We start from the raw sequence: 13,974 nt of genomic DNA, 5'->3' as shown, positions 1-13,974 counted from the left end.
CTCCCCACCCCCGCAAAGAGTCTGTTGTTGTTACTGTTTGTTTCATTATTGACTCTACTGACCTTCCTGGACTCATTCGGTAAAATTAGTCTTTCCTGTGGTGTGTACTACTGTAGTTTCTGGTTGGTTAGTTTGAAGGTCAGCTAATGATTGCACAGAGATTTCCTTAATCCTTTCAACCGCTAAGTCTTACACCTTTTGCCTAGGAATGGTATGGATGCTGGAGCACCCTGAAAACTCAGAAATTTTCAGTACCGCCTTAGCTTTTCTTTACTTGATTTTGCCAGGCCCAACTAAAAGATTGGGGCATTTTAGGTCTTTCCTGGGCATGTGGATAGCATTTGTCAATGTCCTCCAGGGCAGGGACCATGGTGATGTTGGGAATGGCCAGAGTGATGTCGGCCCGGAAAATGGGCAGGGGATAGGTCAGGGCTTTACAATGACCTCTGTGGATCTTCATTCCCCAGATGTTTAATTTTTTTGGTCAACCTCTTCTTTGCCTCAACTAATATCATTGTCTCAGTGATCCGTGAAGTTAATTGTTGCTGATTGTTTTTTTAACAAGTGCCTTAGTGATAGGGATTTTTTTTTTTTTTTCCCCTTAGTGAGTTCTGAATCAGGTCAAGTAACAATAAACTCTGAATGGGGCTTTTCCAGAGAACCTCTTGATGGGTCAAAGAGTGACAATTCTCTGGGGCTTCTTGCAGAGCTTCCAGTGCAGTTTGGGCCCTCTGGTGACTGCTAGGCTGCGGCTGTGTTTCTCAAGGCTACCACATCCCCAGTGAGGGGGCAGCAGGCTATGGAAGTTAAAACATCTCAGAACTCACTACTGTTACCACGATTTTAGCATTTTTTTCTTGACTAAAGGAACACCACTTGGCTTGTTGCCCACTTTGGTTAATGTCCAGAGTCCTGAAAAAATTGACAAATGTTCCCCATTTTCAGTTGCTTTTGCAAAGAAGCCGTCTGTCAGAGGTCCTTCCTTTACAGAAATGTCTTCCTTTCAGAAATCCCCTCATCGTTTTAAAGCATGTTCCCTATGCTTTTGATATAAACTTTTCTCTCTCTCGCTCTCTCTCTCTTTTTTTTTTTTTTTTTGCTTTTAGATACCTTTGAGATAGCATCTGTAAACTTACCCATTCCTGTACAAACCAGGAACTATTATAAGAATGTGTCCGACAACAAAGAGATTGTGAAATTAGTCTCTGTGCTTAGCACGATCATCCACTCCACCAAAAAGGTATGCCAAGAGGACTTGTGGTCAGAGCCCTGTGCTTTACCATGTGTACCTGTGTGAGGTTGAAGGTCTCAAGCTTGTCCTACATGTAGCCTGGGCCTTAACCACTGTGCCTTTCGGGTTGTGGTGGGGGTGGGGGGAGCTATGCAACCTGACACGTGCTCAGCAAATGTTTGTTTAACTAAAGATTTTTCTTCCTAGATTGCAAGGTGAAAAAGAACGATGATTCCTGTGTTTCATATTGTGTTCTGTCTAATGCTGTAAACCTATGTATTTACTTAGTTAGTACTAATAGACCTAATCATTAAAAAAATTGATATGTTTCAAAGCAAACTGGTGTTGCAATTCACTTTCAGAGAATCAATGATACCAGTACTGACTAGTATCATTTGAAACATAATAAGATTTATAGTCAGTTTTTCATATTTGTGTAGTCAGGTAAACCTCATAAACTATCAGCTGGAAATGTATGTGTTTTGCCACGTGGAAATAAGATAAGAAGGAGAACAGAGCAAATTGTAGTGTTATCGGTACAAACTTATACTCGACAGGGGTATAAATTCAGTTTAACTTTTCTTCCAACCTGCTCTTCTCTCAGCTTCCCCCCCCCCTTTTTTTTTTTGTTCAGGGGAATCAGTTCTTGTCAGAAAGATTCAAATCCCTGAAGACAATTTCTACTTAAAAACAATCTATATTTACATTGCCCCTAAGACCTGTTGACTCTTTAAAAATGTCTCTGAGTGTTGAGGGAATGGTTGTCACTCAGCAAATACATCTTTTCTGTTAGTCAGTTCTGATAGAATGAGCTTCATTTGTTTGAAAATATTTTGAAAAGCTGCCATTGCCATAACCATGTGAAGAAATATTATTAAGTTTAATTTTAATGTGTTCCTGAGGGAACTGGAAGCTTTTGCATTTATGCATTTTCAATCTTCCCTTCTTAATATATTGAAGGTCCCATATTTAATTTTGCCCTAGGGACAGTGTTCACATAATTCAATTTAACAAATATTTATCTAGTGCTTAGTTTAGCAAGCTCCATAGAAATGATAAAGGTAAATAGTCTATGATGATAATAAACATTCAGATATATTTTCAAGTGTTGTAATCATGGAAAATATAATAAAATAAAACAATAATGAAGCTCATTACTTTCTGTGAATATAAGCAGCCATGATTATGAAAATCGAAGGGTAAGTTATAGTAGTTGAAATTAGCATACTGTTGGCAATAAAATGCTTATCTTTGTGTTATTTCTGTTGCATTTGCTTGTGTATTATATGAAGGAAGTGTGCAAATCTCAGGCACTTAGAATAACTTAGAATAACTCAAAGGACTTTTTCCAGATTGACGAGATGGACAAATTGTTTCTGGAAGAATAAATACACACTTAGTCATCATACTAGACATGGCCAGTGCTCTGCAGCCAAGGACCCTTCTGGGTGATTCTGCCTCAGTCAGGGAAAATCCTGTGATCATCAATCATTGATTGATCATCAATCAATCAATCAATCATTTTCTTCTTGCCACAGCTGATTGGATCAGAATGGAAATCTGACCTACATTGAGCAGATCCATAGGCTAGCTATCAGCTTACAACACTGCCTGTCTTGAAAAGATGAGCTGGACCAAACCATCGAAATAACCTTGGCAGGAAAAATAACTTAAGCAGAACAGCTGTACCCATGCAATTCAGGCAGTTCTTCCTTAAAGCTCTAGGTTACCTCCACTTTATTTTATTTTTTTAGAACTTTTGAAATTACGTTTTTAACTCCAGTATAGTTAACGTACAGTGGGTTACCTCCATTTTAGAAACCTCCAATCTAATAAAGAGTGACACTGTCAGAAAAGATAAATGAGAGTCTAAAACTTAGTTAGGGTATATTCTTAATATTATAAAGTCTAGGATGTTGGAAGAGCTCAGGATTCTGGAATTTCTACCCATATTCAGGCATCTTTGATCATTTGTAATTCATTCGCCAAGACATCATATGTTTGTGAATGTCTTCATGCTGTCGCAATTCATCCTGGGAATGCACGTCAGCATCTCAGCCCATGCCAGGGAATCGGTTTGGTGGGGATAAGTAGTGGCAGGCTTAGCTTTGTGCATTTTCATGAGAGGGAAGTCTCAATAGCTATTAAACCTGAAGTTGTGAGGGACATTTTAGCTGCGTGTGGGGAGTGGTAGAGTAAAGCTGCTTGGTTTTTGAACAGGTTGGTGAAATTTACTGAAATGATTGGGCCATTTAGAATGCTGTTGGTAAAGTCATCTTTTTTTCCCCAAATAATGGCATTTTTCATTCCATCTCAGTTTAAAAATTTTTTTCTCATGTAGATGTAACTCTGAAATTATAAGCCAGTAGGAAAATTTGATTCCCAACAGGTATGAACATGAGAAATGAGGAGCCAAATCTTTAATTATTTGTAGGTGATAATGATTATGTCATGTAAATCCATGAGGCTAATCTGAAAAAAAAATAGAGCCCAAAGAGAGTTAAGTTAGTTGTTAGTTGAAAGGTAATTATAGGCATTTCTGCTGTAACGAAATAAACATATTCCTGAAAATCCTCTTTTGTAAGGTTGCATGTTTAATATAACATGGATTATGAGAAAAACAGGCTTGAGGCAGGCAGCCGAAACCTAGGAAATTTTGTTAACCAGTGTGGTTACAAAAACTACGACAATCATAGTAAAATATCCACCCATTTAATGAGGGTAGAGTAAGTAAAGAACTTTATTATCAAAAGGTGAGAGAAACTTGGTGGAAAGGTGGTTGTGAGAAACAGTTGAACCTGCCGAGCCACGGAAACAAGGATAAAATATAGAAAGATCGGGTTGGACTGTGCAAAGAACATTGTCAAAAGGAAGTGGTGACCAAATTGGCCCCAAAGGAAAAAGTTGTGGAAGGGTTGTGGTACCCAGGATTGTGCCCCTCCATGGCCTGCTGCTTTAGCTGGTACAGAACAAAGTGCTGGGAGGAACAGCATTTGATGTGACCTCCTCATTATGTTGGCATCCTTCTCTAGTTACCAAATGTGAGTGAGCCGGTATCACTCACAGAGGCACCCTTTATAGCAAACAGGACTCTTTATTAAAAAAATCAATTTTTAAAACTTATATGCCATCCATAGCCAGTTATAAAAATAGCGGAGAAAGATCCTGTTTACAATAACCATTTCATTGAAAAATACCCAGGAACATACATGATAAAGAGTGTGTGAGGTCTCTATCAATCTTCCCCTAAAAGTTAACAAGTAATGAAAAAAAAATGAGAAGATTTGGAAATGCATACTGTGTTCCTGGATGGGAAGATTTAACATTCTACAGATGTCAATCCTAATCCAATGGGTTTATACATTTTATGTGATTCCATGCAATCTTCCAATGGAGTTTGATGCTGGATATATTATGTTTGCCCCTCCAGATCTTATCTCCACCCTCTGATCTTAGGGAAAAAATTAATAGATTTCCATTGAGGCTTCCAATAGATTTGACCAGTGAGAGAGTCATGGGGGAGGTCTGATGATGGGGAGTGGCGTGGAGGGAGGGGGAGGGGACAAAAGTGACCTCAGAGTGATTTTTCCCATAGCACCCTTGGTGTGGTGTGATTTTGAGCTGTGGTTTCTGAACGAAAGGCCGGCCCCAATCAAGAGGCTCTTGTCCAAAAGAGTCTTCATGGACTCTCTTTTTCTAATTTCTGGAGACTGTTCCCCTCTCCTTTTGGCTGGGAGGGCTAACAGTTTTGTCATTACTACTCTTGACTTACCGTGTCCCTAATGCATCTAATTCCAGTTCTGTGGCATTTCTAACTATTCACACACCTCACTACTTACGCGTTTTAATAAATCTGTGGGAACCACCAGCAGTTGAGCAATAGTCACTGTACCATGATGCCCTTTCCACATCCTCCTCTCAACGCACATGTGTTATTTGTGTTCTAGGAAGTTGCTGCATCTGTGGTTGGCTTCAAACGCTACAATCACATTTGGCAAAACGAGAAAGAAGAAATGGTTTTGGCGTTTATTACGGAAAACCCCCTGCTCTCTGAATTTGAGTCTCAGATTCTCTATTTTCAAAAGCTCGAGCAGGAAATTAATGCCGAGCCGGAGTGCATCCATGTGGGTGCCGTTGCTGTGTACACAGGTTGGTTCATTTTCCTCATTTTTGGGCAGTCATAAAAATTCAACAGTATTGGGCGCCTGGGTGGCTCAGTCGGTTAAGCGACTGCCTTCGGCTCAGGTCATGATCTCAGGGTCCTGGGATTGAGTTGGGTTCCATGCTTAGTGGGGAGTCAGCTTGTCCCTCTGCCCCTCCCCACCACTCGTGCACACGCACTCTCTCTTTCAAATAAATACATAAAATCTTTTAAAACAATAAATTTTTTAAAAAGATGGAGAGGGGCACCTGGGTGGCTCAGTTGGTTAAGCGACTGCCTTCGGCTCAGGTCATGATCCTGGAGTCCCTGGATCGAGTCCCGCATTGGGCTCCCTGCTCGGCAGGGAGCCTGCTTCTCCCTCTGACCCTCCTCCCTCTCATGCTCTCTGTCTCTCATTCTCTCTCTCTCAAATAAATAAATAAAATCTTGGGGCGCCTGGGTGGCTCAGTTGGTTAAGCGACTGCCTTCGGCTCAGGTCATGATCCTGGAGTCCCGGGATCGAGTCCCGCATCGGGCTCCCTGCTCGGCAGGGGGTCTGCTTCTCCCTCTGACCCTCCCCCATCTCATGTGCTCTCTCTCTCTCATTCTCTCTGTCTCAAAAAAAAAAAAAAAAAATCAAAAAAAAAAAAATTCAACAGTATTGTTCTGTCTCTTTACCTAGATTAGTATTCCAGAGAGTTCTAGCTATCTTTAAGATTGACTGTCCTTTTAGGGGTTCAAGTTTTAAGACCAATTTGTAGATTTTTTTTTTTTAAGATTTTATTTATTTATTTGAGAGAGCGAGAATGAGAGAGAGTACATGAGAGGGGGGAGGGTCAGAGGGAGAAGCATGCTCCCCGCCGAGCAGGGAGCCTGACGTGGGACTCGATCCCGGGACTCCAGGATCATGACCTGAGCCGAAGGCAGTCACTTAACCGACTGAGCCACCCAGGCGCCCCTGTAGATTTGTTTTTAATTCCCTTCTGCATAATTATATATTCTGGACTATTTTGAACACTTTGCTGCTAAACCTTGAAAATAAATGCTAATTCAGAGAAAGAAGATGAGCATGTTGTATCTGGAATTAAAATTTACCCTTCCTTTAATAAGTAATTATAAACATTTGAGGCTTATTTCCAGTAGTTTTGATAATGTACTTTTTTTTAGCATTTCGAAATATGTTCTGAATTGTTGAAAGACAAGCTTTATAAATATGAATGAATGTATAATGAGTAGGAAAATCTAATTTTTTTTCAGTTTGATTTTCTTATGTACTGCAGGGCTATAAATTGCAAAATATTTATTACTGGTGAACAAGAGCACTCTGTCTTTTCATACTGGTTCAAATTTTTCAAACTGATCTGTGGACATTTGGGTTTGACAGCTGACTTGAAGTTCATTCTGACTACTGAGACAAAGGCCTGGATGGTTGTCATTGGCCGTCACTGTAACAAAAAATACAGGAGTGAGATGGAAAACATCTTTACACTTGTTGAAGAATTCAATAAGAAACTGAATCGTCAGATTAAAGACCTAGATGATATTCGGATTGCTATGGCAGCACTGAAAGAAATCAGGGAGCAGCAAATCTCCATTGACTTTCAAGTAGGACCTATTGAGGTAACTGATAACCATTTGCTCATTTTGGAAATATCTCCACATGTTGAGTGTTATTAGAACCAGCAGCATCGCTGGGGGTTTGAAGAGGACGCCCAGTAACTGACACCCCTGTTTGCCCCTGTCTGCGAATTCAGACAAAACTGTAGTCAGGTAGTCAAGATCAAACAAACACCTAACTGTCGTCAAGATCAAAATACAACCTTTATTCATGATAGAACTTATTTGAAAGACGTGGCTTAGTGTACAACTCCTGTATTCCCATTACTGTCCAAATCCATACACAGACACTATGGGCTTGTGAACACTATATCCCAGAATTGTTGAACCAACTCCCACATCAGAGGCAACATTGGAAAGCTGCAGGCCCCTCTGTTACCCTGCTTTACTTTATTGGTACTGGGGTACAGACCAGAGGGATGCATTCAAGGAGGAAGAAGAAAGAGGGAGAAAGGCACTGGGCTACGTTTGCCCAAATCAACAGTCTCTTCCCCAAATTAATGATTAAGTATTCATTCCACCTGTATGGGGAGAACTAATGGTTGGAGAGGGGGTAGGGATATTTAGGGAAAATCCTTTCTCCTGAAAAGCAATTTTAATCTTTTAGCTAAGAGAGTAGTCTAGGATTTTGCATCTTGAGGGCAATGACTCGGCTCAGGTTTTGATGTGCAAGTTCCCTCTTGTGTTTTACTATTGGAACCTCTTACCAACACAACGAAATGGGATAGAGTTAAAACCCTGATTTATTATCCTAATAGTAGCAGTTAGATTATTTTATATTTTTCATTTATTTGATGTAATTTTGAAGTCTTGAAATACAATTTAGGGGCCTACATAAAACTACCTTTTATTTGTATAATGATTTAGTTTTTATAGTGTTTGAAATTCATTTAAAATGCTGTTTTTTGATATTTGCAAAAATCCTATGAAGCAGTCAGAGAATTCTCCCATTTTACAGATGAGGAAACTGAAGCTTAGGGGCTCAGTTGCTCATTTAAGCTTTTAGAGTTTGCAAGAAGAATGTAGAACTCTCTGGGCAGTTTCCCTAACATTTTGGTCTTTTCCATTTTAACGCTTTAAATGAGTGTAGATTTATGCATCTGAGAGGCAGAAATTAAATTTTCCTTCTTTTGTGTAGGAATCCTATGCCCTGCTTAACAAATACGGGCTTCTGATAGCAAAGGAAGAGATGGACAAAGTCGATACTCTGCATTATTCTTGGGAGAAGCTCCTGGCACGTGCCAACGAAGTTCAGAATGAATTAGTCTCACTGCAGCCTGGTTTTAGGAAGGAACTTATTAGTACCGTGGAGGTCTTCCTTCAGGACTGTCACCAGTTCTACTTGGACTATGATTTGGTACAACTCCAGCTTTTTCTGTTTGTATTTTTGGGGAAGAGTGAACAGAGCATGCAAAGTGTTTAAAGATTATGTGTCAAGTTTAATGAAATTCCCTAGGAGTGGGAATTTTATTTTCATGACAGCAATCTAAGAAATGAAGAATTTAAAAAGTGCTGTTCATGTTATATCATTGGTCTGTTCTTGAGGCTGTTTGATAGCTTTCTAAACTTGTGTAGACAAATACTATTCACATATGGTTAAAACAGTCCTCCTTCTACAGCTTTCCTTGCTTTCACAAACACCACAGAGTACCCAGCATGTGCCAGGCACTGTCCTTGGTGCTGAACCCACAAACTGGACAAGACGGAGTTCATGTTTTAGTCATTCATTTATGAGTTTTAGTGCCAACTCTTCTATGGGAATATGTTGTATAATAAGACCAACTTCTAGCCAATTATAATATACTACAGAACGGAAATATGTAGAGTAAAGGGTACAGTCTGTGCCTATTATATAGGAAAAACACACCAAACCACAAAGTTAATATATGAGATTGGATCCCTGCACTAACTTCATGGATGAAGAAGCACAGAAATCCACATATTGAAGGTGTTATAATGTAGGAAAACCTGTTGGGAATGTTAAGATTATAGGTCACTTTGCAAATAGATATGAGAATGGTAAAATCTGTGAGTTTTGTGGCATTAGTGTTTTAGTTCAAAACCAGACATTATATGGGCTTCCTATAGAGTGCTTATTGACCCTTCTTTGCCTGTGTCACCTAAGAAATGAATAGTACTTGTTTTTAATTTTCAAAATTTCTTAAAATTTAGAAGTTGTGGTATTTTTAGACTTGAAAATATTTCCAAATGAGACAATTTCTTGAGTCCTTTTCTACAATTTAAAAGTGAAGTTTCCTGTCATTGATGTGACATGCATGCAAGCTAACTTTGATGTGCAAATACTTTGAGCTCATAAAATCCATAGGCAACATTTCATTTTATTTTATGTTTAACTTTTTGTTTCAGAATGGTCCAATGGCCAGTGGCTTGAAACCCCAGGAAGCCAGTGATAGGCTTATCATGTTTCAGGTAATCTTTTTAGTTTCTGTGACCATCTAAACAACCAAAACCTTAATGTGTTTTAGACACATATATTTTTTCCCTTAATATAGAAAGGCCTATTGTGGAATATTTTAAAAAACGTCAATGGGATGATTATAATTGGAGTTAGTTTCTATGTAATTAGTTACAGTTATTTACTAGTCTTACTTGCCTGTGCTCAGAGATCATACATGTTTGCTTATTTGCCATTTTTTTGAAATTTACATGTTTATTCATGTGTAAATCATCTTGTTGAGTTTTCACTTGTGTTTTCTTTAGAATCAATTTGATAATATCTATCGGAAATACATCACCTACACTGGAGGAGAGGAGCTTTTTGGGCTGCCAGTTACTCAGTATCCTCAGCTTCTTGAAATAAAGAAGCAACTAAGTCTTCTACAGAAAATATACACTCTGTACAACAGCGTCATAGAAACTGTAAATAGCTATCATGATATCCTTTGGTCAGAAGTGAATATTGAAAAAATCAACAGAGAACTTTCAGAGTTCCAGAACAGGTGAGAAATTAAATGTTAGCATGCCCAGAGCTATTGAAGCTCAAATGCTCTCTTTTTTGATAGGCTGTCAAGTTCTCTTCTCACCCCCAGATCTTTCGCAAGCACATTGTGCTGCATTGCTGTTGTCTGTTGACATTGCCCTTGCCAGACCCTATTTATTAATTACTCCTGTGTGGGCGTGGTGAGACAAGCACATCCTTTAAACCTGGATGAATCTAGTCAGGGGCTTTTCTGCATCTTGGAGGGAGCAGAACTCTATATTATACTTACCAACATTTGAGGTTTATGTGAGATGACTTCCTGTAATAAAAGCAAGAGCCCTCTGATTTTTCTACATCCTTTTAAGTGTTGAACCCAAAGAAAATAGAGGGTCATTTGTTACATTTTTTTGGTTGACAGCCTGATAAACTCTGTTGTGCTTTGTACTTAGAAGGCTCTTAAGGTATTAAGACTATTAAGGTATTTGTAGAATTGGGTTGAATTGGGAGGCACCTCTATCCTTTAAAATAATGCCTTTTTTTATAGTTAATTTTTATGAGGGAGTTGAAAAAAAAAATCTTTCCTGATTGGGAGGAGTGCTTTTCTATAATGTAGAAGTATGTTATATTAACAGATACCCTCTCAGTCATGAGATTTAAAAATGCTGTAGGTATTCAAAATGACTGTTTTTGATAGAAATGCTAGCAGGCTGTCTTGGATTGGATACATCCAGGCTTATCTTTGAATAACCACTCATGGTGGCTTCACTTTTCAGGTGTCGGAAGCTGCCCCGGGCCTTGAAGGACTGGCAGGCTTTCTTGGATCTGAAGAAGACCATTGATGATTTCAGTGAATGCTGCCCCCTCCTAGAGCACATGGCCGGTAAGGCCATGATGGAGAGGCACTGGAAAAGGATAGCTGCTCTCACTGGGCATAGTCTGGATGTGGGGAATGAAACCTTTAAGTTAAGAAATATCATGGAGGCACCTCTTCTGAAATACAAAGAGGAAATAGAGGTACAGTTGATAGAAAGCATGATATGGTGGTGGTGGTGGGGGGGATTGGAAGGTCCCATGGGATTTATTTTGATAGTATCCTACATTATGGAATGTTGGATTAGTAAACCATACTAAGAGAATTAAAACTCTTTTCTGGGTATTCAGCTCTTCTTCCTTCAACAAATGTTTATGTGACAGGTTTTGTGTTAAGCGCTGGGGACGTAAAGATGCCTTCCTGCATTCATAGATCATTAAATAATTTGTGTACTGAAATAATTATCCAAATAATGGTATAGTTACAATATGTGGCAAATACCATTGAAGTAAAAGAGTATCTGCTCTATGACAGCCTATAGTAATAGGCTTATCCTGTTTGGGGGTGGGGTGTGATAAAGGTAGCGAATGCTGGGGTGCATGTCCATGACTGCTGGGGGTGCGTGTCCATATGCTTGCGTGGTGAGGCAGGGAGGGGCTTGGAAATTTCAAAGAAGACAGTGTCAGGCAGGTGAGGCAGCACGTGTGAAGGGTCTGAGGTGTGTTTGGGAAACCAGAGGAACGCCAGCATGACGAGGGTGTGTTATTGATTTTGGTCTTTGGGCCAATGGGGAGCCATCTGGGAGACATATTTTGAGCAGAGATGACATGGTTGGAGTTGCATTTTGTAAAGATCACTGCGGTAACTGCATGGAGAAAGGATTGGGGGAGGGCCAGTGGGAATGATGAGAAAGTCAACTAGGGGGTTATAAGAATATCTCAGACAAGAGATAATGGGAAATGATGGGAAAGTCAACTAGGGGGTTATAAGAATATCTCAGACAAGAGATAATGGTATATTGGACAAGGGGGCAGGTAGCGAAGCTGGAGAGGGGAGAAAAGATTGAGGAGATCTTTAGAAGGCAAAGCTGGGTAGAATTTGGTGAGGGAGGGACCATGCTAGGAGAAACAAGGGGAGGGGCTAAGGAGGAACCCTAGATTTCCTGCTGAGAGATCTCAGTGGATGAATGTGCTTATCATTGAGATAGGGAATTATTGGAAGGGAATCAGTTGAATGACAAGGTGCAAAGAACTTGATTTGGGGCATGCATTTGATATTTTACAGAATGTGTTTGGGGTTCCCTTGGTAGATCCAAGCACAGAGTCCTAGTAGGCAAATGGATGTGGGTCTTACCTGGAGATGCAAAAGGTTACAGGCATAGATGAGCTCATCCAGAGAGGGAGTGCAGCGTGAGAAGAGAAAAGGGCAAGGATGGGGCTTGACTAATGGTCTAGGAATAAATGTGGCTGCAGAGGAGACTGGGAAAGTCAGGTTTCTGTTAATTTCCTTCTCTCGTACTGCATTGATTTGGCTCTAGAGTTAAATCAGAGACACATTAAATTTTGAGTCTTTGATTAGAGTTTCAAAATTGAAAAGGTTATTACATTATCTGTCTTTTATCCAAATGGAGATGTAATTGACATGTAACATGGTGTAATGTATTGACTTGATACCCTTATATGCTGTATGATGACATGTAACATGGTGTAATGTATTGACTTGATACCCTTATATGCTGTATGGTGGTCTGGTCATTGTGGTGTTAGCTAGCACCGCTGTGGCACCACACAATTATCATTTCTTCTATTGGTGGCAGCAATTAAGCTCTAGTCTATTAGGAAGTTTAATATCTACAATGTAGTTTTGTTATCTATAATCCCTGTCCTGTGTATTGGATCTCCAGGCCTTATTCATCTGCTGGTTGCAAGTATGTACCCTTAAACATCTCTCCTTTTCCCCCTCCCCCAGTCTCTGGTAACTACCATTCCACTCTGTTTTTTGAGTTTGGTTTTTCAGATTCCACATATAAGGGATATCATATAGTATTTGTCTCTGTCTGACTTATCTCACTTAGCCTAATGCCCTCAAGGTCCATCCACGTTGTTGCCAATGGCAGGATGTCCTTCTTGCTCATGGCTGAATAGCATTCCATTGTTGCATATCTTTTCTGTCATCTTTCTTTCTGGAAGACTTTGATGGGAAGTTTTACAAATTAAGGTTCTGTTATTTAGTAATAGCTCTATCTTCATCTCTTTCACTAATTGTATATCTATATACACATGCACCATTTCTTATTTGCATTTTACAGATGGAAAAAAAAGTATAGGTACGTAGGGAGCAAATAGTGAGGCTAGGACCTTTGCTGAATCTAGACTGTTCAAGAAGGATGTGTGACTTTCATGTGATAAAACAAGAGCTTGCAATTTTAATAGGACATCTGTATCAGTGCAGTGAAAGAGAGGGACATTGAGCAGAAGCTGAAGCAGGTGATGAACGAGTGGGACAGCAAAGCATTCACCTTTGGCACCTTTAAAACCCGTGGAGAGCTCCTCTTGCGGGGAGACAGCACCTCAGAAATCATCGCCAGCATGGAGGACAGCTTGATGTTGCTGGGCTCCCTACTGAGCAACAGGTAGGAAGTCCGTCTGTCTTTCCCCTGAGATTCGGGGACCATTGTAACGAACATTTTAAGGGAAATTCATTTTTAAAATGCAGCAGTAGCCCCCATACAATTTATTTAATGTTAAAAATCCTTGTTGTAATTTTAGCCTTTGGCACAGCATGTATAATCCTGTTTTTATTTCATTATCCCCTATTTGTGGGATGTGTCTGAGACCGTTAACTGGACAAAATAATGCAACATGTAATTAGCCACGTGGATCTTGCGGAACATTTCAGCTTTGCTCTTGACAAGCCTTGCCACACAGCTGACAGCTCAACAGGCTCCAGAGTCCAGGGGAAATGAGGCTGGTTTCAGAATAATCGTTCTACTTGGGAAGTCATTGTGCCAACATCTGTGGACTAGAAACTCTAAGTTAGGTACATACTTTAATGAGATGACAGATTAAGATGGAGAATGAATTTAATTCATAAAGAGAAGTAAAGCAGCACAGACCAGTACTAGTCTAATGCTTCTATGCGACCCTTACCAGCAAAGCCATCATGCTTTGGACACACGAGCCTTAGACTCATGAACTTAACATTTCCTAGGTTCATTGCTTCTCTTTGCTCTT

The 13,974-nt window shown here is 39.8% G+C and overlaps 1 protein-coding gene across 1 annotated transcript in view; it reads left to right on the top strand.

Moving 5' to 3' along the window:
- The window catches only part of DNAH5 (dynein axonemal heavy chain 5), a 213,876-nt gene that overhangs the window by 44,878 nt on the left and 155,024 nt on the right, over positions 1-13,974 (top strand). Inside the window, exons 22-29 of the mRNA XM_034998796.1 lie at positions 1,107-1,240; positions 5,179-5,380; positions 6,757-6,992; positions 8,128-8,346; positions 9,357-9,419; positions 9,711-9,949; positions 10,704-10,944; positions 13,174-13,373. Of these exons, the coding sequence (XP_034854687.1) occupies positions 1,107-1,240; positions 5,179-5,380; positions 6,757-6,992; positions 8,128-8,346; positions 9,357-9,419; positions 9,711-9,949; positions 10,704-10,944; positions 13,174-13,373 (1,534 nt within the window). The remainder of the gene's footprint in view (positions 1-1,106; positions 1,241-5,178; positions 5,381-6,756; positions 6,993-8,127; positions 8,347-9,356; positions 9,420-9,710; positions 9,950-10,703; positions 10,945-13,173; positions 13,374-13,974) is intronic.

The sequence above is a fragment of the Mirounga leonina genome, unplaced genomic scaffold, assembly GCF_011800145.1.
Source record: "Mirounga leonina isolate KUSES-001 unplaced genomic scaffold, KU_Mleo_1.0 Mir_95, whole genome shotgun sequence".
In the NCBI taxonomy this organism is placed as follows: Eukaryota; Metazoa; Chordata; class Mammalia; order Carnivora; family Phocidae; genus Mirounga; species Mirounga leonina.
The sequence above is the reverse complement of the archived record's forward strand: the minus strand, read 5'-3'. Positions and strand labels throughout refer to the sequence as shown.